Source organism: Globicephala melas, chromosome 8 (assembly GCF_963455315.2).
Source record: "Globicephala melas chromosome 8, mGloMel1.2, whole genome shotgun sequence".
Classification (NCBI taxonomy): Eukaryota; Metazoa; Chordata; class Mammalia; order Artiodactyla; family Delphinidae; genus Globicephala; species Globicephala melas.
In genome coordinates this window covers 52870459-52897609 of record NC_083321.1, presented here as the reverse complement: position 1 = coordinate 52897609, position 27151 = coordinate 52870459, and the positions used below count along the sequence as shown (strand labels likewise).

The following is a 27151-nucleotide window of genomic DNA, read 5'->3' as shown; positions in this document are numbered from 1 at the left end:
ATAAGAAGTATTATAGAAGAATACTATGAACAATTGTATGCAAACAAATCAGATAACCTTGATAAAGTGGAAATTCCTAGGAACGCAGAAACTCCAAAAAATGACTCAAGAAGAAACAGAAAGTCTGAACAGATCTACAAGTTGTAAAAGAGTTTAGCTAAGCTACTCCATGGTACTGCTGCCCTGGCCTCCATTTTGTTTGGCCAAGCAGCCTGCAGGGACCTTAAACTAACACTAGACCCCCTTTCAGGGAAGTGCATGCCCTAGATAGCAGGATGCAGAGTCACAAGCAAATGTAGCTTCTGCAATGACTTATGATCAAAGTCTCCGCTGCTTCCCAGCACCTGTATACTTTACACACCCCATAGATAAAAATCTCCATGGAACTTAACCAAAACCCTGCTCCTTTGGCTTGAACTGACCAATCCAGCCCTAGCCCAGGAACCCCAAAGCACTCTACCCACAGACTCTAAATAAAGACATGTGTCCCAGGTCCTGCATCTCTCTGTCTGCACTTGGCCTTGAGCTCCCCATATATAACTTTACAGTCAGTTCTCTGTATCCATGGTTCTGGTATGCATGATTCTGCGTCCATGAATTCAACCAACTGTGGATTGTACAGTGCTGTAGTTTGTATTTATTGAAAAAAAAATCCACATATAAGTAGACCTGCCCAGTTCAAACACATGTTCTTCAAAGGTCAACTGTACTAGCAAAGCTAATCCAGCAGCATACTAAAAGGCTTATACAATCTGGTCCAGCAATTCTACTTCTGGCTATATACCCAAAAGAACTGAAATCAAAGACTCAGAGAGATATTTGTACATCCACATTCATAGCAGCATTATTCACAGTAGTTGAGGGCTAGAAGCAACCTGAGTATTCATCAACAGCTGAACAGAAAAACAAAATGTTGTATTTTCATACAATGGAATATAGTTAGCCTTAAAAAGGAAAGAATTCTGCTATAACATGCATGACCCTTGAGGACATTATGTTAAGTAAAATAAGCCAGTGACAAAAGGACAAATATTGTAAAATTCCACTTACATAAGGTACCAAGAGTAGTCAAATTCATAGAAACAGAAAGTAAAAGGGTGAGTGCCAGGGGCTTGGGAAAGGAGAAGATGGGGAGTTACTGCTTAATAGGTAGAGAGTTTCGGTTTTATAAGATGAAAAGAGCTCTGGAGATGGATAGTGATGACAGTTGCACAACAAGGTGCATGTCCTTAATGCCACCACACTGTACACTTAAAATGGTTAAGATGGTGAATTTTATATTATGTATATCTTACCACAATTAAAAATAATTTTTTAGAAAAGATTTATACACCAGGAACAAGTGGGATTTACCCAAGGTACGTGAGGGTGGTTTGATAAATGAAAATCCACACAACATACCAAGTTGGAGGACTCATATTTCCCAATTCAATACTTACCACAAAGCAGCAGTAATCAAAAGAGTGTGGTATTGGCATAAGTACAGACATATAGATCAATGGAATAGAACCGAGAATACTAAATAAACTCATATGTCTATGGTCAACTGATTTTAGACAAAGGTGCCAGGACTGAGAAAGAATAGTCTTTTCAACAAACGATGCTGAAACAACTGGATGGCCACATGCAAAGAATAAAGTTGGACCCATCCCTAACACCATATACAAAAATTACAATTAGGATCAAAGACCTAATTGTGAGAGCTAAAACCATTAGAAGAAAGCACAAGGGTACATCTGTATAACCTTCAATTTGCCAATGGTTCTTAGATATGATGCCACAAGTATGAGCAACAAAAGAAATAACATAAACTGGACTTCATCAAAATTAAACTTTTGTGTATCAAAGGACACTATAAAGAAAGTGAAAAAACAACCCACAAAATGGGAGAAAATATATGCAAATCATGTATCTGATAAAGGTCTAATATTCAGAATATATAAAGAACTCTGACAACCCAACAACAAGACAAACAACCCAATTAAAAAATGGGCAGAGGATTTAAAGAGACACTGCTCCAAAAAAGATATACAAATAGCCAATAAGCACATGAAAAGATGCTCAACATCATTAGTCATTAGGGAAATGCAAATCAAAATCACAATGAGATACCACTTCATACCCACTAGGAAAAGTAAAAAAATAAAGAAACAAAATTAAAAGAAAGCAAAACAAAAAACAGCACATAATTGTTGGTTAAGGATGTGGAGAAATTAAGAACCCTAGTATACTGCTGTCAGGAACATAAAGTGGTCAGCAGCTGTGGGAAGAAATCTGGCAATTCCTCAAAAAGTTAAACATAGAATTACTACATCATCTAGCAATTCCACTCCAAGGTATATAACCAAAAGAACTGAAAACAAATACTTGTACATAAATGTTCATAGCAGCACTATTCACAATAGCCAAAAGGTAGAAACAATTCAAACATCAATCAGTGGATGAATGGATAAACAAAATGTGGTACAGAGTATTCATACAAAGCGATATCATTCAGCCATAAAAAGGAAGGAAGTATTGATACATGCTACATACGGATGCACCTCAGAAACTCAAGCTAAGTGAAAGCAGCCAGACATAAAAGATTACATACTGTATGATTCCATTTACGTAAAATACTCAGAATAGGCAAATCCATAGAGAGAAAAGCAGGCTGGTGTTTGCTGGGGGTTGGGGAGCGCAAAATGAAGAGTGAATGCTTAATGGGCATTTTCTTTTGGGGTGATGAAAATGTCATGCACCTTAATGGAGGTAGTGTTCGCACAGCACTTGTGAACATACCCAGTGCCACTGAACTGCACACTTTCAAATGCTTAGGGAATTCCCTGGTGGTCCAGTGGTTAGGACTCAGCGCTTTCACTGCTGGGGCCCGGGTTCGATCCCTGGTCAGGGAACTAAGATCCCGCAAACCGTGCAGCACAGCCAAAAAAAACCAAAACAAAACAAACAAAAAAAGCTTAATTTTATGTTATGTGGATTTCATCTCAATTAAAAAAAAAAGAGTGAGCTGGCTATGAAATAATCTACATATCATGAGAACAGCTGAAAAGAAAGGACAGAGGAGATAATCCTGTAAATGAGCTACAAAACCCAAAAAGACACTAGAAGTAAATTTAAGATTCTCAGGAGAAATGATTTAATGACATTCCACTTAGTTATACTTATTTTATGCAAAAATCTGCCAAACATTTCTTCTATTAAAAACTTATCCACACTCACTAACATACAACTAACGTATAACTAAAAGCAACACATTACAGAGACGATTCTGGGTCTTAACCCACTCTGCCTGTCATGGAAGTGAAGAAAATCATTTAACCCCTCTAAGCCTCAGTTTCTTTAATTATAAAATGAGATGAGGGCTTCCCTGGTGGCGCAGTGGTTGAGAGTCTGCCTGCCAATGCAGGGGACACGGGTTCGTGCCCTGGTCCAGGAAGACCCCACATGCCGCGGAGCGGCTAGGCCCGTGAGCCATGGCTGCTGAGCCTGCGCGTCTGGAGCCTGTGCTCCACAACGGGAGAGGCCGCAACAATGAGAGGCCCGCGTACCGCAAAAAAAAAAAAATGAGATGAGACTACTACTAACGTAAACAATAGTAAACAATAATAGCCAAACACAAAAGTAACATGTATGAGCATTCCCAGTATGCCAGGCAGTGTTGTTTTCCATGTTAAATTAACGTTTCAGTGTTAATGTTAAGGGTTAACATGTTTACTACTCACACAACCCTGTGAAACAGGTACTATTATTATCCCCACTTTAAAGGTAAGGAAACTGAGACACGGAGAGGATTAAGTAGAAGAGCCATGCAGTCTGGCTCCACAGCTCATGTTCTTAATGACCATGCTACACTTGATCTCTAAGACCTTTTTCAGGTCTAAAATTCTGGGTCCATGTACATTTAAGGCAACTCAAGGACATTATTAAACCCTTCTGCTTCAGCCACCACTTAGCAATTAACATTCTTGAAATATGCTAAGAGCTTTGCTCTGAATGACATCTAACTTCACCAGATGTGCGATCCCGGCAGACCTCTGATGAAGGATCATAATGGAAAGAAATGGCTCATTTGTATCTGGTTATCTGTGTGAGATACTGCCAAGTGCCAAAGAGCCCAGAGGAGATTTACATGTCACTCAAAATTCTTCTGAAGCCAGGCCTAACCATTCTTTTTCAAGGAAGGGAACAGAATAGGCACTAGTCTGGGTGAGTGCCTATTAAACCATTCAAGGAAACAGATAATTTCACATATTCCAATGAGCAGGAGTAATTCCAGGCAGATGATCAGGTGTGTTTCTAGATCAGTCAACGGCCAGACTGTAAATATTTTAGGCTTTGCAAGCCACATCATCTCCATCGCACATTCTTCTTTGTTTTCACCTTCAAATTGTTTACAAATGTAAAAATCGTTCTTAGCTCCCAGGCCATATAAAAACATGTGGGGACTGTAATTTGATTATCCCTGTACTAGATCGCTGAATGAGTCTCCTTTTAAAACATGTTACTGTACATTTTGAGAGTTTTCAGCTGCTACAACAATCGTAAGACTATCCTTTATTAAAACTATAAAAGTTCTACTAAAATAATCCACTTGACAGGATAACTGTTAATGAAGCGAACAACATTATACATATACTTATTCATTTCAGTGTTTACTGAACATCTTATACATACAGGGTGTCAGGCAATTGCTATCATCGTTATAAAGGTATACAACCCAATATACTATAAAGTATATAACCCAGTTAAGGTTCCAAGTGAAGTAAAAACTGCAAAGGTGCCATAAGAAAGGTTAAAAAGAAAAGCTACAGGAGTTCCAATATGGTAAAGATTCCATCTAGTAGAAGCAGGAACATCAAAGGCTGCAGCAGGGGTAGCAATATTTGGGACAGATTAAGAAGCATAGAAGGCTGAATGGCAGTGAAGGAAAGTCCCACACAGACTGAACACCTTTAGCCAAAGCATGACAGTAGGAAAACATAAGCTGTATCCAGAGAAGATTAAATAGTGGTCCAATTTGTTCAGCTCCAATGATGTCAAAATTACTTGGAACCCTGGAGGGGGAAATAGTGGGAGATATAGTTATATAACTAAGTTGAGAGGGCCAGAGCACAGAAAGCCTCAAATGTCATACTAAAAAGGGAGACAACCTACATGCTTATTGGACTCATGAAAGGTTTCTAACAGTGTAGGACAATGATCAGAGCTGCATTTAATGGAGGTTACTTTGGTAATGACAAATATGACAAATTAGGGGAAGCAGAATGTCCAGACAACCGTTAGGAGGCTATTCTAAAAATCCACACATACTAGAGGTAATGAGAGCTCAAACTCTGAAGAAAAAAAGAGAGAGATAGATAAAAGAAGTAAAGATAAAAGCAGAGATATAACCAAAAGTACTATACCACTGACTGAATTTAGGTTGACGGAGAAAAGGAAATTAGATCAGAGATTTGGACACATCTAGCAGACAAGAAGTTATTCCATACAACCTTTAAGCAAAGGAATAAAAAAAATGAAAGTATGCTTTAGGAAGATTAATCAGGCAGTGGTGAATAAGACAACGTGGATACAAAGAAACCAGAGCCACAGGCCTGCCGGAAAACTACTGCAGTGATCCAGCCTTACAGGGTGCCAGGCTGAGCTTGGATCACGGCAATGGATATGGAAAAGTAGCCATATATATGAGTGATTTCAAAGGACGCAAAAGAGTCTAGTAGCTGAATGAATCGAGTGGATAAAAGAAATCAATCAAAACTAACTGCAAAATTTGAGGCCTGGATAAATGGAAAAATAGTTAATAAAAATGTAAAAAACTGGAAGGGAAAGCAAACCTGGAGAGAAAAATGAAGAGATTCATATATATATAACAGGGGGCTTCCCTGCTGGTGCAGTGGTTAAGGATCCGCCTGCCAATGCATGGGACACAGGTTCAGGCCCTGGTCCGGGAAGATCCCACATGCCACGGAGCAACTAAGCCCGTGCACCACAACTACTGAGCCTGTGCTCTACAGCCCACGAGCCACAAATACTGAAGCCCGTGTACCTAGGGCCTGTACTCCACAACAACAGAAGCCACCGCAATGAGAAGCCCGCACACCACAACGAAGAGTAGCCCCCACTCAGTAACGAAGACCCAATGCAGCCAAAAATAAATAAATAAATTTATTTTTAAAAAAGTATAATAATTTGCAAATGGCAGATGTCTATGCAGAAGTGGTCAGAAACTATTTAAACATAGATGAACTAGAATTTTGAATAAAGAGCTATACAACTGATGACAAACAAGTAGTATATGTCAGAATTTTAAATGATCTACTACAGCAACATTCATTCACTCAGTCAACAAATATCTACTGTATTATTACTACATGCCAGGAACAGTGCTAAGTATTACAGATAATTCAGTGGCAAAGACAGACACTGTCTCTGCCCTTACACAGTGTACAGTCTAGTAAGAAAGAGAGATGAGCAAATGGGTAATCAGAATATAACTGGTTAAGGATAGTGACAAGAAAAATGAAAGGCAAGGTGCTATGAGAACAGATAGAGGGGTATCCAAACTGGATTTAGGGGGTATGTCACAGAAAATGTTCAATGGAAAGAAGATCTAAACTCTAAAACTGAGATGCATAAATTTTAGCTTAAAGTGTTATGGGTTGGGTGCTTCAAAATCAGGAATCAAATCACAATAAGACCTTATAAGTCATTAATTACTCTGAAATGATTTGAATAAAGGAGGGACATGACGAGAATTTTAGGAAGATAAATCTTGCTACAATGAATGGCAAGAACCAGGAAAGAAGCAGATGTTTAGCAGACACCTTAAGTAGTGATTCAAAAAAGTGACTCAAAAAGAGGGAGGTGTTCGGGATGGCTCCTTGTTCTGACTTGAGAAAGTGGATGGACAGCAGTACCATTCACTGAACTAAGGAACACAATAAGGAGGTTTTCTTAGAGGGGGAAGGAACTGAGCTCAGTTTGGCAATTGTGGAGTATGTGTCTCTGAAACATCCAAGCAATCTGACTCAAGTCTAGATATATGGAAGCGCTGATTGGCGAGGTAGACTTGGGAGAGATCTGAATGATCCAGAGATAATGTGTTAATGAGAAGACAAACGGCCCAAGTGGAAGCCTGAGGACAACAGCTTAAGGGCCCCAGAAAAAGCTTGCCCTAGTGGGACTGATAGTGGACTATACATGTTACTCTTTAAACCGTAAGTGAGCTCTGCAAATAGTCCTTCTTCTACTTATTTAGGTAGAGTAAGAAATCATAATGGACAAGGAAAAAAACCAATGGCTCATTCTACAACTTGAGCATCTTTTCAGATGCAATGAGTATACTTTTTAAAAATATAGTATTTATTTGTACAACTCCTCCTAAAATGGCTACCTGATGAATCAAAGGACAGCCTGTGTTCCTATGTGTGTATGTTCATTTGGACGTTAACACACTTTTAAGAGTCAGGCAAGTTTAAACCAAGAAAAAATGTGCACATGTCTCTGTCAAGCACCTTCAAGCCTCGGACACCCACTGCCCCTGGGCTCTGACAAAGCCCAGAGGCTGAGTTGTTAAGGAGGGAAAGCAAGACCTCTTCTACCTCAGCTGAATATGTACATTCCCCCAGATCTAGTCTGAGATTTGAGACAGCAGATGTTTTCTTCTCCTTCAAAACAGTAAGAAGCAATGAAAATAAGAAAAGTGTTATTAAGCAAAGGTATACAGATCTTGAAACTAAAATCAATTCTTTTTTTTAATTCAAGTCAACAGGGGTGAAGAGGTTCTTGTTCACACTTCAGTGTTTTAAACTATCCTCAAAAAATAATCACAATCGGGCTTCCCTGGTGGAGCAGTGGTTGAGAGTCCGCCTGCCGATGCAGGGGACGCGGGTTCGTGCCCTGGTCCGGGAAGATCCCACATGCCGCAGAGCGGCTGGGCCCGTGAGCCATGGCCGCTGAGCCTGTGCGTCCGGAGCCTGTGCTCCGCAACGGGAGAGGCCACAACAGTGAGAGGCCCGTGTACTACAAAAAAAAAATAATAATAATCACAATCATAGTCACACACTCCAAGTATGAAGTGCATTAAATGTCATCAATGCAACTCCATAACAAGAGGACTGAAAGTGACCCTGCTAAAGTAGTCATCCTTTCAGAGAAAAGTATACTGATAGGAACCATGTGATCTTAGTGGATTCATTCACTCCGAAAAAATACCTTTTAAGCAAAGTCTACACTAAATCCTGGGACCAAAAAAGTAAGATACAACCTCAGCCCTAAAGGAGCTTATGCCCTAACAGGAAGAAGGATGCATACACAGTTACTGTAACTGTGAGAGAAGAGAAGTGAGAAGGAAGAAAAGGCAACAGTGGTACCATGTTAACTAGGTTAAAAAAAAGAAAAGAAAAGAAAAGAAGAAGAAAAGATTCCCAGCTTTCTAGAGGAACAATTTAAACCAAAACTGACTCACAGAGGGGAAAGGAAAAAAAGTCAAGAATGCCCTAATTACAAATCTAAGAAAGAGTAGTAAAGACAAGTTTTCAAAATTTAAACAAAATTTCCAACTCTCTGAATCCCCTAGTGAGGATGAGTATGGAGCTCTGTTTCTGTTTACTTTCTAAGAATCTAAAACATCTACATGAAGAACCATGCTTGGCTTTGAATTTTCCAGTATTAAAATTCTGAAAAGCTCAAAAATTGTGCTAAGGAGACAAGATCCTCCAAATTCATAACAGGAAATGTGGCATTTTCCCAGATTATTCTCTGGCTTCAATGAAGAGAGAGAATGGGGACCACAGGATTTATAAATATGAATTACAGGATGAGATGATTTTCCAAACATCTGTCAGAAGCTAATTTGATCCAAGAGAAAAGGAAAAAAGAAGACTCAGAGGGAAGCCAAATAGAGTGACTAATATGTGGAACTTCTGTGGACTTTGGTGGGTTGATGGCCTCATGGGCATTGCATGTCCACTCTACAATAATAAATACCCAAAGTCTGTACAATAATGCACTTTATACCATTCAAAGCACTTTCCCATGTACTCTCTCATTTGATTCTCACAACGCATATAGTGGATATCTCTGGTTAAATGTAAAGATAGTGACGTGGTACCTTGACATGCTATGTGAAGTACGAAAGAATGTAGAGATACCACATAGCACAGTTGTTAAAAGAAAAAGCCTTTGAATAAATCAGACCTGGTTTCAAATCATGGTTCTGCTACTTACTAAGTAATCTTGGGATTAGTACTTGAACCTTTTCTTCTAGGATACTGTACCTATAAAATGGCAATAATTACCTCATGGAGTTGTTACACAGATTAAACAAAACATGTAAAGTAGATAGTAGAGTGTCTGACATATAGTAGGTACTCAGTAAATGAAAACTAGCAATGGTAGTTTTCAAAAGCTCCATACTCACCTGGAGTAATACTGTTATTAGGATATCACACCAGCTCAAATAATTCAGAAACAAAGTTTCACCCTGGATTTAAACTAAGCTCAGATACCTAGATGTTTTGTAACGAAGCAGGCAGTTACTAGAAACAGCCCCTTAGGATCTGTCTGGTCTGTTTCTTGTATTTTGTAACCTGGTTGGGGCAGGGTGGGGGGAGAGCTCTGGGAGGAAAACTGAGTAGAGCATGTACAGAATGAGCTATTTTTGTGATCTTCCAACTTCTACTTGATGACGTACTGAGAGACCTGGGTAGAAGTTATACCATATCCCTTTCTCTGTTGTTAAAACATAGGCTGCTTGACATACTTAATCCCCACTTCTAAATGTTCTGCTTGAGTACCACGTGGGACGTGCTTTGGAAATAAGTTAGCATCCATGAATTTAACCAGCAAGAGGAAAATAGCCATCTTTTTAATTTCTCAGTTCTACAAAGTTAACAAAAATCTCAACTTTTCTAGGTTTCAGCGTCTTCATTCTGAAAACAAAAATACTAATACCTGACCACCTGAGTTGCTATAAGTTGAAGATACCTCTAACAGCATTTAATCACAATCACAGTCAAATAAAATGATGGAAGGAACCTCAAAACGGAATTTAATGATGAAAATCATCTACTCCTCGCTTTTACACAGGTGACATGGTGTAATGAAGAAAGTGCATGTCTGGAAAGACAGAGATATGTGTTCTGGCCCTGGTTCTGCCACCAAGTCATCCTGATATGCTGGCCATTCATTTATTCCCCAAATACTAACTGTTAGCCATTATAGGCCTGCTGCTACTACTACTGCTAAAACTTCTAATAATACCTGCTCCGCCTTCCCCACAGGTTGTTGTAAGAATGGAGTAAAATAATTTATAGGCAAATCCTTAAAGGCAAAAGAGCTATGAAAGTATGTAGTGATTTTTTATATTATATATATGATGTTATTATAGCTATGTTTAAGTTACCACTTAAAGCATGAAACTAACTTTCCATGCCAACTTCAAGAGGTCATGAGGCTCCCTGAGCCTCGGTTTCTTCATCCCTGAGATAAGGGTGTTGAGCTAGATAACTCTAATATTCCCTCTAGCATTAATCAGCTGATAAGAATTTTCTTACTTTTAAAATGAGGAACCTAAAACTAACAGAGGTTAAGTGATTTGTTCAAGGAACACAGTACCAGAACAAAACTGGGATTAGAACTCAGGTTTTCTACTTTTCAAAAGTATCATGCTTGAAAAATATAAGGAATTTTCATTTGTACAGGCTCTCAAAACAGACGCTGAAACTTGCTGTTGTCCCTAAATCTTCATCTCAGCTGGATTATGTACTTGAGATGGTCAAATCATGTGGCTGCGTTTGTGAAAGTAATCACCAAATTGCTATTTTAATCTCCTGAGAATGTCACTATTCCAAAAAGGTTTGATCCTTTTTATTTGGATTCTACTCCTGCTTTAATTTTTTTCCATTAAAATGAGAAAGCACTGCCATCTACTGGACTCTGAAGACATTGCTACTATAGTTTTAAGTCTGAGAACAAGAATTCTTAACAATCTAAAGCTCTTTGTACTTTATCAATAACACCATAGAGTTATGACAATATGAGTTACATAAAAATAAAACTCCAGAAGTTGGGGCTAGGGATAAGGTAGGGTAGGAGAGAAAAATACCATCCCCTCGAGATTCTGAATCTCAATTATTGCTATGATAGTCCTAAATATAGCTGGCATTCACCTGCATTCATTAACAAAATGAGCACCTACTACATGCCAGGCACGGTTCAAAGGACACAACTACTGACAGTGGTAAGCATTAGAGATGTAATCCCTCTTATCATAGGGTTTAGAGTCTAGTGAGTAGTAGTTTCCATATATTATTGAACTCTACTCATGTGCCAGCCTTGTAATATACATTATATCACCTTTAATATTCAAAAGAATTTATGATGAGGTAGAAATTGTTATCTCCATTTACAGATGAAAAAACAAACTCAGAGATGAGTCAATTTGCCCAAAATCTTTCATAGGTAAGCAGTGGTGCCTGGAATTAAACTCACATCAATCTGACTCCAAAACCCATATTCCTAACCACTAGGAGTGTCCATTCACCCAGGTAGTTGTCAGCATCCTTCCAAAAAGAAGAATAGTTGCCGAAAGGAAATTCAGGCAAAGATAATCTTACATGTTTATATTAAAGGCAAAACTCCTATACAGGGATCTGAAAAGTTTCCAGCTTACTGGATCAAGAGCTGGCCCAACAGCCTCTCATTTCCCATGCTCGCCCAACTGCCATCCTAGCAGTAAAATCCACCTGGAAACATCTCTCCATATCACCTAGCCTTATTCACGAACCTCTTCCTAAGGTTCTCTTCAAATTACTTAATGTTCTGCTATAATTCACCTGTGTTAAGCCCCAAACAACTGACATCAAAAATAATTTTTCAAACTAAACTATTTGTAAACTGGAGCTCTTCTGGAATAAATGCTGTTTTATCTCTGCTAAAAGAATAAGGGTTTGTGACTCTGCATCTAATACTTTTGTATCCCACAGTACTTAGTTTAATAATGGGCACGTAGTAGATACTTGATATTTACTGATAGAAAAAAAATCATGAATCACGTTTACAACTAAAGATAGATTTTATCACCTATTCAATTATTTATTTGTCTGCACTGCTGTTAAATATGTACACATTTGTATGCCAAATAAATGAAATTTTACTACATAAAATTAACAAGATATCACTCCCTAATAAGGCCAGCAGAAGTTACTGAATGAAGGATTCAAACCCACAGTATATATTTTAGTCAAAGATTTCCAAGTGTATTAGTTTCCAAAGACACCCCTGGGAGTGACACTGAGTACTCATCCAATATAGTAAAAAGTTGAGAGACTTACTAGGTTCCTAAAAACTCAACAGAAATGAGTAAAGCCTTTTTGAGAAGCAGATAAACAAAGAGGCAAAAGTTTTGAGCAAATAAAAGTAAGTTTCAGCTTTTAGACCCATAGTGGCTGAAGACACTTTAAGGTGGACACAGGAAGGAATAACAGCAACATAGTCATCAGAAGTAATAACAAACTGTTTCTGGTTATGGCTAATGTAACAAAACAAGAATGCTGAAGAACTGGTCAACAAAAACTTCAGTCAGTATTTTAAAAGTTGCTTTAAAACATGCTTCCTATTGCTTCACAAGTATAACCTTTCCCTTCCGTACAGTACTTTTTTTTTTTTTTGGCTGTGCCACGCAGCATGTGGGATCTTAGTTCCCCGACCAGGGATTGAACCCACACCCCTGCACTGTAAGTGTGGAGTCTTAACCACTGGACCGCCAGGGAAGTCCCCAGAACATACATTCTTAAAGCCTTGCTGATTTAGCGTTTTTTAATCCTTTATGAAATATTTCAACCACAGATATGCTATCCATATTCAATGACTGTGATTACAAGTATATTTGGACTTACTTTTATCACTGTACTGCATGTTTCTATTTACCACTTGCTTTCTTTTTTGTTTTCCTTTTCTGACTCCTATCAAGTTGACAAAGTGTTCTACTCCTTACATTCCCTTTTTTCCCTCTGCTAATTAAAAATCTATACTCTGGGGGTTTCTCTGGTGGCGCAGTGGTTGGGAGTCCGCCTGCCGATGCAGGGGACACGGATTTGTGCCCCGGTCCGGGAAGATCCCACGTGCCGCGGAGCGGCTGGGCCCGTGAGCCATGGCCGCTGGGCCTGCGCGTCCGGAGCCTGTGCTCTGCAGCGGGAGTGGCCGCAGCAGTGAGAGGCCCGCGTACCGCCAAAAAAACACAAAAAAAATCTATACTCTGTTTCTAACATTTAGGTATCTTTATTTTTTTTTTTTTTTCTTTTTGCCGTACGCGGGCCTCTCACTGCTGCGGCCACTCCCGCTGCAGAGCACAGGCTCCGGACGCGCAGGCCCAGCGGCCATGGCTCACGGGCCCAGCCGCTCCGCGGCACGTGGGATCTTCCCGGACCGGGTCACGAACCCACGTCCCCTGCATCGGCAGGCGGACTCCCAACCACTGCGCCACCAGGGAAGCCCATCTTTACATTTTTAACATGCACACTCGACCACAAGTTTTTCTAAGAAATTCTAAACTTGTTTAGTGTCTCTATCCTCCTCCCGAACAACTCAACGACCTCAATGAGTCTTACTCTTTAAAACAGCCTCCCTCACCTTATTACTGTTGTCTAGAGCAGTGCTCCTCAAACTCTCTGTGGGAAAGGGTTGGTTGCTTTTCCTTCAATCCACTGTGAGCTGACACTTTTATAAAATACAAAAAAGGCACAATAATGTCAAATTGCTATAAATGTTTAAAAACATTTATGTCAAGGCTTCCCTGGTGGTGCAGTGGTTAAGAATCCACCTGCCAATGCAGGGAACACGGGTTCAAGCCCTGGTCTGGAGAGACTCCACATGCCATGGAGGAACTAAGCCCGTGCGCCACAACTATTGAGCCTGAGCTCTAGAGCTCACGAGCTACAACTACTGAGCCCAGGTGCCACATCTACTTAAGCCTGTGCTCCTAGAGGCCATGCTCTGCAACAAGAGAAGACACTGCAATGAGAAGCCTGCGCACCACAACGAAGAGTAGCACCCACTCACCGCAACCAGAGAAAGCCCGCGCGCAGCAATGAGAACCCAATGCAGCCAAAAGTAAATTAATTAATTTTTTTAAAAAAGCTAGTACAGGGCAAGATAAGCATGCCTTATAAATTTACAAAACTTATTAACTGAAGGACTACAGAATAAAATGTACCACTTATTACAAAACATTTATTCAGTGAACATTTATTGATCATCTGGCCTTGAATCCCAGCTCTGCTACTTAGTAGTTGTGTAATCTTGGGAAAGTTACTTAAGTTCTCTGTGCCAGCATCCTCTTCTATAAAAGGACAATTGTAGGGTTTAAATGAGGTAAAATATATAAAGCACTGAGAATAGTGCCTGGCACATATGTGCTCACTAAACATTAGACATTATTATTATTGTTAGGGAGAAACACTTACTCTGCATGCCCATGCTTCCACATTAGGAGAAAAACTTTCCACTCCATTTCCCAGGAAAGAAGGTTATAAAGAAAAAAAAAAAAGTCTACTTTTTCTGTGTCCTTCACTCACTCCTCCCCAGAATAGGCAGGAGCTTGACTGCTGAGTTTGGGGGACGGAACTGAACATGACCGCCTTAGTTCTTTCCAGGTTCCCCCCGATTCAGGAACAGCCTGTGTAAAGTCCACATAAATTCTGCTTTTGTCTTAGAGGGTCAGGATCTGTCCCCGTAAGGGGAAGAATGCAGTTTTGCTTGTTTTGTTATTTGGTGGTATGGGGATTCATTTTGGGAGAAAGTACTATATACAAGCTCTTTCAGTTGCACAATTTAAGCCACATTTGCTAATTAGTTTTATCAGTAATAACGCCAACATTCTGATCTCCATTTATCACCTGTCTTATTTCTAAACTTGTTCCAAATTCAGGAGAAGAAGAAAGGGTTATTAGTTATTGACCTACCCGAAATCTCAACTACTATTAGCCTCTGGCTACAAAATTCTTAGGGAGATTACATACAGTAAGAGATATAAAGCTCTTAAAACATTGTTTGATACATAATACATTCAACAGATGTTAACTATTAATATTATTACTATATGCAGACATCGTGCTAGATGGTGAGTTGGTTACCTGTTACAGGAGGAACTTAATCCTTCAACAGACTCAGGATGGCTAAACCCTATAAATGGGACATTACAAACAACAGCACTGGCAGTTCCCACAATTCTCTCATTAAATAAAACATTTTTACTAAGCAAATACCATGTCAAGGACTATGATAGGTACTAGGAATTCAAAATTACATATGGAAATCTGTCCTTAAGAAGCTTACAGACTAGAAAGGAATAAAGAGCTATAAAGTGGTAAAACCTATGTCAAAGGTGTACATAGGGTGCTGATATACTATAGGAACTTAGAAGATGAGGGCTTTAAAATAAAGAAAAAAAGCTTAATAGAGCTTCAACTGAGTTTTGATGAAGTCACCTAGAATAGCTTGCATTTTGCCCAACTGAATGGGCCTTTTTCAGTCTTCATCTTTTTTGACCACCCTCTCCTTAAAAACCAAAAACCGAACCAAAACAAAAACCTCTCTTTCTTTAGCCTCTGAGATTCCACAAGAGACTTCACTCTCTTTTCCTCGTCTATCTCTCACCATTCCTTCTCAGCCACCTTTTCCAAAGCCTCCTCCCATATTTGGCCTCTAAAAGTTGGAGACCCTCACAGACCCCCTGCTATTAAGCCCCTTTTTTCTCACTGTACAGCTTGTCACTGGTCTATCTTATCTGAACTCACGATTTCAATAACTATTTGCCATTATTATATTTCTATATTTAAATCTCTAACCTACTTCTCTCCTCTGAACTCCAGACTCATCTAATCCAAATGCCTACTTTACACATGGATATCTTGAAGGTATCTCAAAGCCCATGTGATCAAATCTCAACTCACTCACGATCTGCCTCCAACAAAGCTGTCTTCCTCCAGTGTCCTTAGTTCTCTCAGTGCCTGGCACCTTCATCCATCTGGTTACTTCATCTAAGCCAGAAACCCGAAAGTCATCCTTTAACACCTTCTTTTTCCCTACACCCTAAATTCAAACCATCACCAAGTCCTACTGATTTTACCTCCTAAAACTTTCCTAAATCTACCTGCTATTCTACCATAAACCTGTTTCAAAGTATCAAATCTCTTACCCTCTGTACTGTAAGATCCTTCTTACTGTCTTCCCACATATATTCTTGCCTCTTCTACAATCAGTCCTTAAAGCAGCCAGAGTGAAATTATTAAAACACAAATCTAATTATATCTCTGCCACGCTAAAAATCCTTCAACACATGCTACTGCTCTTAGGATAAAACCCTTCAAAAGGTTCTGTGTTATGTGGTCCCTGTCTACCTCTCCACCCTCCTCTGGTATCCTTCTCCCTTATCACCCAGACTTTCCTTCAGTCCCGAAAACTCACCACTTCCCCTAGCACTTCACAGCCTTCCAACATGTTACCCTCCTCTACCCAGAATGCTCTCTCTGTTCAGCCTCCATCCCTCCACATTGTTCATTTCTATTCATCCTCTGGATTGTAACCTTAAAAGTCAAGTCCCCGTAGAACTCTCTTGAGCCACTAGAGTAGGTAAGATCCTCATCACATGCTTTTATAGCACCCACCAACATTGTGTTTATATAGTTATCTATCAGGTTACCTTATCAGTGCTTGTCTCCCTCATACACTCCATGACAGCAGGGAAAAAAAATCTGTTTGCTCACCATTGTACCCTTAGCACTTAGAGCACAGTAGTTGAGGTACAGCAGGTGCTCAGTAAATAGCTGTTGAATGAATGAAGCATTCTAGCAATAGCATTTCAGACAACCAAGAATTAGAAAACAACATGATCACCAAGAGGAAATAATGTAGAAAATTCACCTCATTGGTTTGTGGCTAGTATTAAGTAGGATAAAGAACATGAAGCGCCTGGCATGGTGCCACAGATAGCAGGTACTTGGTAAATACCTCTCCTTTCTCTAATCACCTTTAGATACAGAGACAGCACAGACTATAATATAAATGACTACAATATAACTTGCCTCAGGTTTCTTAAATTTATTCAAAGTTGTAAAAGATTTCTGAAACAGTTAATAAAATTGTATTACACTTAATTAAAATTCATTATTCTTCCTTAACCTCTAAAGAATTATGTAGAAAACAGCTACATAAGATTTTCTCTTAGGAAAATTAATATAATCTGGATTTAGAAAAGATGTGTTGATGTGGTTACAAAATGAGTTTTCACTTTAAGCATTCACCCTAAGCCACACTAAACAAACTTACAATGATACTTAAAATATGATTCTATTTACACAGAGCTTTTACCTGATACATCAAAGCACACCTGCACTAAACAAAACTCACAGTGTTATGCAAATCCCCTTACCTTATGTTCAAATGGAGCACCATAATAGCCATCATTCAGCCCAAAAATTATTTCATTTTGGTTGCGGGCATGAATCTAAGAGAGGAGGAAAACACATTGTTAGTTCATCTCATTCCAATCAAGTTTTAATGTGATTAGAAAATGACAGGACCTACTTCAATGTTGAGAAATAGGTTGGCTACGTCTAACAAGCCAGCAGAAAACAAAACACTTATCATAAGACCAGGTGATCAATTTAGAGTTTCCTGCTTTAGTCAAAGTCCTCGCAAAATCATCACATGAGATCACAGGCACCATCATTCACACACATTTTTCACAAACACTTCTTGAGGTTGTTACAGAAAGCATATTCCTTAAGCATAGGGGATTCAGAGGCACACTCTACATTCTCTGATCTCAAAGAAAACACAGCCCAGTTAGTCTATTAGAGTGCTTTAAAAAACACGAAGCCCTAGAAAAAACAGAAAAGATAAATATTATTTTCTAATTTCAAAAAGACAGTTTAAAGATAATATCCAATCCTCAAAGTCTTTAAAAGTCTAATTATTTTCTGTCTACTACTCTCTTTCAAATGCAACTGATTCGAGCTTCAGTCAGTGCCAACCTCGAATAAAACTTCACCTAAAAGGTGGGAGAATTAAAACTTTTAAAATTGAAGAACTAAGATTTTTTTTAAAACTCAAAATAGTATAAAGTCTATAAAAACAGATTTAGTTACTTGACCAGAAAGAATTGTGGCTAAAACAATTTTAATTGCTTCTGCAGTGAAGGATTAATGTGAGGGTTCAAGCGGGGGATTACCACAATAGAATATTTCATCTCTTCTTTCTAGCTAGAGATAGAAAGGTCAAAGCCAGCAGAAGATTCCTGTGAACATTTATTTGACTTCCATACCTGCTACATCTATTACTAAAGCAAAATTAATCACATGCTCCCTGTTTACCTACATCATTTACTTAACTGAATATAATACCAAAAGATGGGCCTGCAATAATAAACTTATAATGAAAACTATAAACCAATTTCAAGAAGTGTTTCATTTTATGAGAGAAAAAGAGAAAGCACTATGAAATCAGTTTTAAGATTAGAAGAAACTCAAAATTTTACAAACATAGAATATTTTACACACATATATACCTCAGGAGAAAAAAGATTAAATAAAATCATATGCATCAAAATGTTAACAATGGTTGCAGCTGGGCAGAAGGAGTGCACATAATTTTTTATTCTCCTCTCTGTGCTTTTCAAAATTTTCCAAATTGTCCACAGAGTACATGGATCACTTTTAAAATCAGAAAAATACATGCCATTTAAAGAAAGGGTGGGGTGAGATCATGGGCAGGAGTGAATCTAACATGAAGGTAAAGTTTTCAAAGCATAAGCCTCATAAAGATGGGCATTAAATTAACTTGTTGAAAAATATGACACAACATGTTTCTAGGACTTGAAAAGATACTGGGCTTAAAAAGAAAAAAAATTGAAGCGATCTGAGTTCTAATTCCAACCTTCTAGTGCTTCATAAGGAACTGACTTTATAGCCCTAGTGCCTAGCACTCTACTCAATATATAATCGCTAATCAATGTTAATGGGCCATGCTTTAAATCCCTCATCAGCCAAAAGCAGAAACACTCCTTGTTCTGTTTTATAGTGGTGTCCTACAGATGAAATGAATCCAATTATCACTGGATATGAAAGTACTTTCGGAAGTTAGACACAAACAATACTGGGGGAAAAAATCAGAATCAGTCAACCATAGAGCCCTTTGTTCCCGATTAATAAAGAAAATTAACAAAACAGGCTGCATGATACTCCATACTACTTACTATCCTTTACCATTAATTATAGATTACTGACCCCAAAATGTGTCAGAATCTTAATATGGAGACTACAGAATATAGAGCCTTTTAATTCAACCACAATCTTGTATTTTGATCCCTCTATGAAAAAAGGCACACTTTTTAAAGACAGATAATCAAAGTTGGTGAAATGAATAATAAATATAGTCTGAGCAATGGAACAAATAATAGCTTAAATCCACCAATCACTGTGTGACCTTTAACAAGTTACTTAATTTCTCTGAGCTTCTGTTTTCTCAGTTAAATACTGACAGGAAAATAATACTTGCTCACATGACCTTCAAAAGGCCCAAAGTCACTGGGTGCATGTAAAATGATTGTATGAATGTAAAAAGATACCCAAACACTGAAAGAGTATACAATCGCTGTTGGTATTAATACAAGTTCTAACCACTTAAACTAAGCACAAGAACTTCTGCCACCGCAAGTGCCCCATATAAGCATTATCAACAAATTCTCCAAATTCCCACCTTGAATAGAGCTATTTTCAAACTCCTCTGCTTCTTTGTCATCAAAATTCAAGTCAAAACCAACTTTAGTTCATGACTTCTGGGGAAAACTTCCTGATTAACTCTCTTGTCTCTAAAGGCTATTCAGGAAATTGGCTTGTAGTTGTAGCTCCGGCTACTGTGGACAAGCTGCATCATCACTCTGTCCATTCAAATGACAGCAAAATACACACGACATGTACATGAAACACTTACCAAGACAGACCATAAAATAAATCTCAAAAAGGTTAAAAGGATTAAAATAATACGATTTTCTCTAAACACGACAGAATTAAAGTAGAAATCAACAAAAGAAGGATATCTGAAAACTCCACAAATGTTTGAAAATTAAACAACATACCTCTCAATAACCCTTCGGTCAAGAAGAAATAAAAGAGAAATTAGGAAATATTTCAAATTGAACAAAAACGAAAATGCAGTATCAAAATTGTGGGTCACAGCTAAAGCAATGCTTAGAGGAAAATTTATTAAATGCTTACTTTAGAAAAGAGAAGTCTCAAATCAGTAATCCAGGAATCCTACTTTAAGAAACTAGCAAATTAGAACAAATTAAACCCAAAGCAGGCAAAAAGAAGAAAATAATAAGAGTAAAAGCAGAAACCAACGAGGGACTTTCCTGGTGCTTCAGTGGTTAAGACTGCGCTCCCAATGCAGGAGGCCCAGGTTTGATCCCTGGTCAGGTAATTAGATCCCACATGCTGCAACTAAGACCTGGCGCAGCCAAATAAATAATTTTCTTTTTTTTTTTTTTTTTTTTTTTGCGGTACGCAGGCCTCTCACCGTTGTGGCCTCTCCCGTTGCGGAGCACAGGCTCCGGACGCACAGGCTCAGCGGCCATGGCTCACGGGCCCAGCCGCTCCCCGGCATGTGGGATCTTCCCGGACCAGGGCACGAACCCGTGTCCCCTGCATTGGCAGGCGGACTCTCAACCACTGCGCCACCAGGGAAGCCCCAATAAATATTTTTTTAAAAAAGGATAAAAGCAGAAATCAATGAAATTGAAAAAAATAATAAGTGAAACCTCTTTCGGTGATCTGCAACCCAATTTCAATGGGGTGGGTGGGTAGTTCCCACACCAACAATAAGCAATTCTTGGACACCAGCAGGGTGTCCTGCTCTCAGGCCTACATCAGATTCCACAGGTCAAGGGTTCAGTCCTACAAGACTGCCCCACACACATGGAAGGCCAGTCAAAGACCCAGATTGCAATCTGTGCTTCTAATTAACTGGCTACAGATTAGAGGTTCCAATTTAGAATATCAATCCCAAGTACAGGTGTTACCTGTACTTCTGACCAACTGGCTGTAAATCAGAGGTTCCCACAACCTAGTCCTCAGGTTCGATTAATTTGCTAGCGTGGCTCGCAGAACTCAGAGAAATATTTTACTTACTGATCACCAGTTTATTAAGAATGTAACTCAGGGAACAGCCAAATAGAAGAGCTGCATAGGGCAAGGTATGGGGAAAGGGCACAAAGCTTCTATGCCCTCTCAAAGTGCACCATACTGCCCAATCTCTATGTGTTCACCAACTCAGAAGCTCTCAGAACCCCATCCTTTGCAGTTTTTATGGAGGTTTTATTACACAGGCATGACTGATTAAATCATTGACCATTGGCAATTGATTCAACCTCCAATCCCTCTCCTCTCCCAAGAGGTCAGACTGTGGGACTGAAAGTTCCAATCCTCCAATCCTCTTATCACATGGTTGCTCCGTAGGCAACCAGCCCCCACCCTTAGGTGCTTTTCAAGTCACCTCATTAACATAACAAAAGACATCTTTATCACATTCAACACTTAGGAAATTCCAAGAGTTCTAGAAGTGAGCCAAGAACTGTGCATCAAATATATATATATTTCTTATAAAATACAATGTTGCAAAACCAAACACTAGATCTTTGAAAAGCTGATAAAACTGATAAATCTCTACTCAGAGTAATCAAGAGAAAAAGGGAGGGGCTGGGAAGATGGCGGAAGAGTAAGACGCGGAGATCAACTTCCTTCCCACAGATACACCAGAAATACGTCTACACGTGGAACAAGTCCTACAGAACACCTACTGAATACTGGCAGAAGACCTCAGACCTCCCAAAAGGCAAGAAACTCCCCACGTACCTGGGTAGGACAAAAGAAAAAAAAACAGAGACAAAAGAATAGGGACGGCACCTGCACCAGTGGGAGGGAGCTGTGAAGGAGGAAAGATCTCCACACACTAGGAAGCCCCTTCGCGGGCGGAGACTGCGGGAGGCGGACGGGGGAGCTTCGCAGCCACGGAGGAGAGCGCAGCAACAGGGGTGCGGAGGGCAAAGCGGGGAGATTCCCGCATAGAGGATCGGTGCCAACCGGCACTCACCAGCCCGAGAGTCTTGTCTGCTCACCCGCCCAGGCGGGCGGGGCTGGGAGCTGAGGCTCGGGCTTCGGTTGGAGCGCAGGGAGAGGACTGGGGTTGGCGGCGTGAACACACCTGCAGGGGATTAGTGCGCCACGCTTAGCCGGGAGGGAGTCCGGGGAAAAGTCTGGACCTGCCGAAGAGGCAAGAGACTTTTTCTTACCTCTTTGTTTCCTGGTGCGCGAGGACAGGGGTTTAAGAGCGCTGCTTAAAGGAACTCCAGAGACGGGCGCGAGCCGCGGCTAAAAGCGCGGACCCCAGAGACGGGCGGGAGACGCTAAGGCTGCTGCTGCCGCCACCAAGGGGCCTGTGTGCGAGCACAGGGCACTATCCACACCCCTCTTCCGGGGAGCCTGTGCAGCCCACCACTGCCAGGTTCGCGGGATCCAGGGACAACTTCCCCGGGAGAACGCACGGCATGCCTCCAGCTGGTGCAACGTCACGCCGGCCTCGGCCGCCACAGGCCCGCCCCGCACGCCGTGCCCCTCCCTCCCCCGCCGTGCCCCTCCCTCCCCCGCCGTGCCCCTCCCTCCCCCCGGCCTGAGTGCGCCAGAGCCCCCGAATCACCGGCTCCTTTAACCCCGTCCTGTCTGAGCAAAAAACAGACGCCCTCCAGCGACCTACACGCAGAGGCGGGGCCAAATCCAAAACTGAGCCCCTGTGAGCTATGAAAACAAAGAAGAGAAAGGGAAATCTCTCCCAGCAGCCTCAGAAGCAGCGGATTAAAGATCCACAATCAACTTGATGTACCCTGCATCTGTGGAATACATGAATATACAACGAATCATCCCAAATTGAGGAGGTGGACTTCGAGAGCAAGATTTATTATTTTTTCCCCTTTTCCTCTTTTTGGGAGTGTGTATGTGTATGCTTCTGTGTGAGATTTTGTCTGTATAGCTTTGCTTCCACCATTTGTCCTAGGGTTCTATCCGTCCGTTTTTTTTTAAATTGTTTTCTTAATAATTAATTTTAATAACTTTATTATACTTTCCCCCCTCCCTCCCTTCCTCCCTCCCTTCCTTCCCTCCTTTAGACAACGAATCATCCCAAATTGAGGAGGTGGACTTTGAGAGCAAGATTTATGATTTTTTCCCCTTTACCTCTTTTTGTGAGGGTGTATGTGTATGCTTCTGTGTAAGATTTTGTCTGTAGAGCTTTGCTTCCACCATTTGTCCTAAGGTTCTATCCGTCCTTTTTTTTTCTAAATAATTATTTTTTAATTTAATAACTTTATTATACTTTATTTTATTTTACTGTATCTTTCTTTTTTCCTTCCTTCCCTCCTTCCTTCCTTCCTGCCTGCCTCCCTCCCTCCCTCCTTTCTTTCCTTCTTTTTTCCTTTCTTCCTTCCTTCCTTTCTTTCTTTCTTTCTTTTCTTTCTTCCTACTTCTACTAATTCTTTCTCTCTACTTTTTCTCCCTTTTATTCTGACCCGTGTGGATGAAAGGCTCTTGGTGCTGCGGCCAGGAGTCAGTGCTGTGACTCTGAGGTGGGAGAGCCAACTTCAGGGCACTGGTCAACAAGAGACCTCCCAGCTCCACATAATATCAAACAGCGAAAATCTCCCAGAGATCTCCATCTCAACATCAGCACCCAGCTTCACTCAATGACCAGCAAGCTACAGTGCTGGACAACCTATGCCAAACAACTAGCAAAACAGGAACACAACCCCACCCATTAGCAGAGAGGCTGCCTAAAATCATAATAAGTCCACAGACACCCAAAAACACACCACCAGACGTGGACCTGCCCACTAGAGAGACAAGATCCAGCCTCATCCACCAGAACACAGGCACTAGTCCCCTCCACCAGGAAGCCTATACAACCCACTGAAGCAACCTTAGCCACTGGGGACAAACATCAAAAACAACGGGAACTACAAACCTGCAGCCTGCAAAAAGGAGACCCCAAAAACAGTAAGATAAGCAAAATGAGAAGACAGAAAAACACACAGCAGATGAAGGAGCAAGATAAAAATGCACCAGACCTAACAAATGAAGAGGAAATAGGCAGTCTACCTGAAAAAGAATTCAGAATAATGATAGTAAAGATGATCCAAAATCTTGGACATAGAATGGACAAAATGCAAGAAACATTGAACAAGGACCTAGAAGAACTAAAGATGAAACAAACAATGATGAACAAAACAAAAAATGAAATGAAAAAGACTCTAGATGGGATCAATAGCAGAATAACTGAGGCAGAAGAACGGATAAGTGACCTGGAAGATAAAATAGTGTAAATAACTACTGCAGAGCAGAATAAAGAAAAAAGAATGAAAAGGACTGAGGACAGTCTCAGAGACCTCTGGGACAACATTAAACACACCAACATTCGAATTATAGGGGTTCCAGAAGAAGAAGAGAAAAAGAAAGGGACTGAGAAAATATTTGAAGAGATTATAGTTGAAAATTCCCTAATATGGGAAAGGAAATAGTTAATCAAGTCCAGGAAGCACAGAGAGTCCCATACAGGATAAATCCAAGGAGAAATACGCCAAGACACATATTAATCAAACTGTCAAAAATTAAATACAAAGAAAGCATATTAAAAGCAGCAAGGGAAAAACAACAAAAAACACACAAGGGAATCCCCATAAGGTTAACAGCTGATCTCTCAGCAGAAACTCTGCAAGCCAGAAGGGAGTGGCAGGACATACTGAAAATGATGAAGGAGAAGATTACTCTACCCAGCAAGGATCTCATTCAGATTTGATGGAGAAATTAAAACCTTTACAGACAAGCAAAAGCTGAGAGAGTTCAGCACCACCAAACCAGCTTACAACAAATGCTAAAGGAACTTCTCTAGGCAAGAAACACAAGAGAAGGAAAAGACCTATAATAACGAACCCAAAACAATTTAGAAAATGGGAATAGGAACATACATATCAATAATTACCTTAAATGTAAATGGACTAAATGCTCCCACCAAAAGACACAGATTGGCTGAATGGATACAAAAACAAGACCCATATATATGCTGTCTACAAGAGACCCACTTCAGACCTAGAGTCACATACAGACTGAAAGTAAGGGGATGGAAAAAGATATTCCATGCAAATGGAAACCAAAAGAATGCTGGAGTAGCAATTCTCATATCAGACAAAATAGACTTTAAAATAAAGACTATTAGAAGAGACAAAGAAGGACACTACATAATGATCAAGGAATCGATCCAAGAAGAAGATATAACAATTGTAAATATTTATGTACCCAACATAGGAGCACCTCAATACATAAGGCAAATACTAACAGCCATAAAAGGGGAAATGGACAGTAACACATTCTTAGTAGGGGACTTTAACACCCCACTTTCACCAATGGACAGATCATCCAAAATGAAAATAAATAAGGAAACACAAGCTTTAAATGATACATTAAACAAGATGGACTTAATTGATATTTATAGGACACTCCATCCAAAAACAATAGAATACACATTTTTCTCAAGTGCTCATGGAACACTTTCCAGGATAGATCATATATTGGGTCACAAATCAAGCCTTGGTAAATTTAAGAAAATTGAAATTGTATCAAGTATCTTTTCCGACCACAACGCCATGAGACTAGATATCAATTACAGGAAAAGATCTGTAAAAAATACAAACACGTGGAGACTAAACAATACACTACTTAATAACGAAGTGATCACTGAAGAAATCAAAGAGGAAATAAAAAAAATACCTAGAAACAAATGACAATGGAGACCTAATGACCCAAAACCTATGGGATGCAGCAAAAGCAGTTCTAAGAGGGAAGTTTATAGCAATACAAGCCCACCTTAAGAAGCAGGAAACATCTCGAATAAACAACCTAACCTGGCATCTAAAGCAATTAGAGAAAGAAGAAAAAAAAAAACCCTTCCTTAGCAGAAGGAAAGAAATCATAAAAATCAGATCAGAAATAAATGACAAAGAAATGAAGGAAACAATAGCAAAGATAAAACTAAAAGCTGGTTCTTTGAGAAGATAAACAAAATAGATAAATCATTAGCCAGACTCATTAAAAAAAAAAAGGGACAAGACTCAAATCAATAGAATTAGAAATGAAAAAGGAGAAGTAACAACTGACACTGCAGAAATACAAAAGATCATGAGAGATTACTACAAGCAACTCTATGCCAATAAAATGGACAACCTGGAAGAAATGGACAAATTCTTAGAAATGCACAACCTGCCAAGACTGAATCAGGAAGAAATAGAAAATATGAACAGACCAATCACAAGCACTGAAATTGAAACTGTGATTAAAAATCTTCCAACAAACAAAAGCCCAGGACCAGATGGCTTCACAGGCAAATTCTATCAAACATTTAGAGAAGAGCTAACACCTATCCTTCTCAAACTCTTCCAAAATATAGCAGAGGGAGGAACACTCCCAAATTCCTTCTACGAGGCCACCATCACCTTGATACAAAAACGAGACAAGGATGTCACAAAGAAAGAAAACTACAGGCCAATATCACTAATGAACATAGATGCAAAAATCCTCAACAAAATACTAGCAAACAGAATCCAACAACATATTAAAAGGATCATACATCATGATCAAGTGGGGTTTATTCCAGGAATGCAAGGATTCTTCAATATACGCAAATCTATCTATGTGATAAACCATATTAACAAATTGAAGAATAAAAACCATATGATCATCTCAATAGATGCAGAGAAAGCTTTTGACAAAATTCAACACACATTTATGATAAAAACTCTGCAGAAAGTAGGCATAGAGGGAACTTTCCTCAACATGATAAAGGCCATATGTAACAAGCTCACAGCCAACATCATCCTCAATAGTGAAAAACTGAAAGCATTTCCACTAACGTCAGGAACAAGACAAGGTTGCCCACTCTCACCACTATTATTCAACATAGTTTTGGAAGTTTTAGTCACAGCAATCAGAGAAGAAAAGGAAATAAAAGGAATCCAAATCGGAAAAGAAGTAAAGCTGTCACTGTTTGCAGATGA

General features: G+C 39.7%; 1 protein-coding gene across 1 annotated transcript in view; it reads right to left on the bottom strand.

Annotated features, from left to right (window-relative positions):
* UVRAG (UV radiation resistance associated) overlaps positions 1 to 27151 on the bottom strand; it is a 360244-nt gene that overhangs the window by 233750 nt on the left and 99343 nt on the right. Inside the window, 1 exon segment of the mRNA XM_060303729.1 lies at positions 17432 to 17506. Within this exon segment, the coding sequence (XP_060159712.1) occupies positions 17432 to 17506 (75 nt within the window).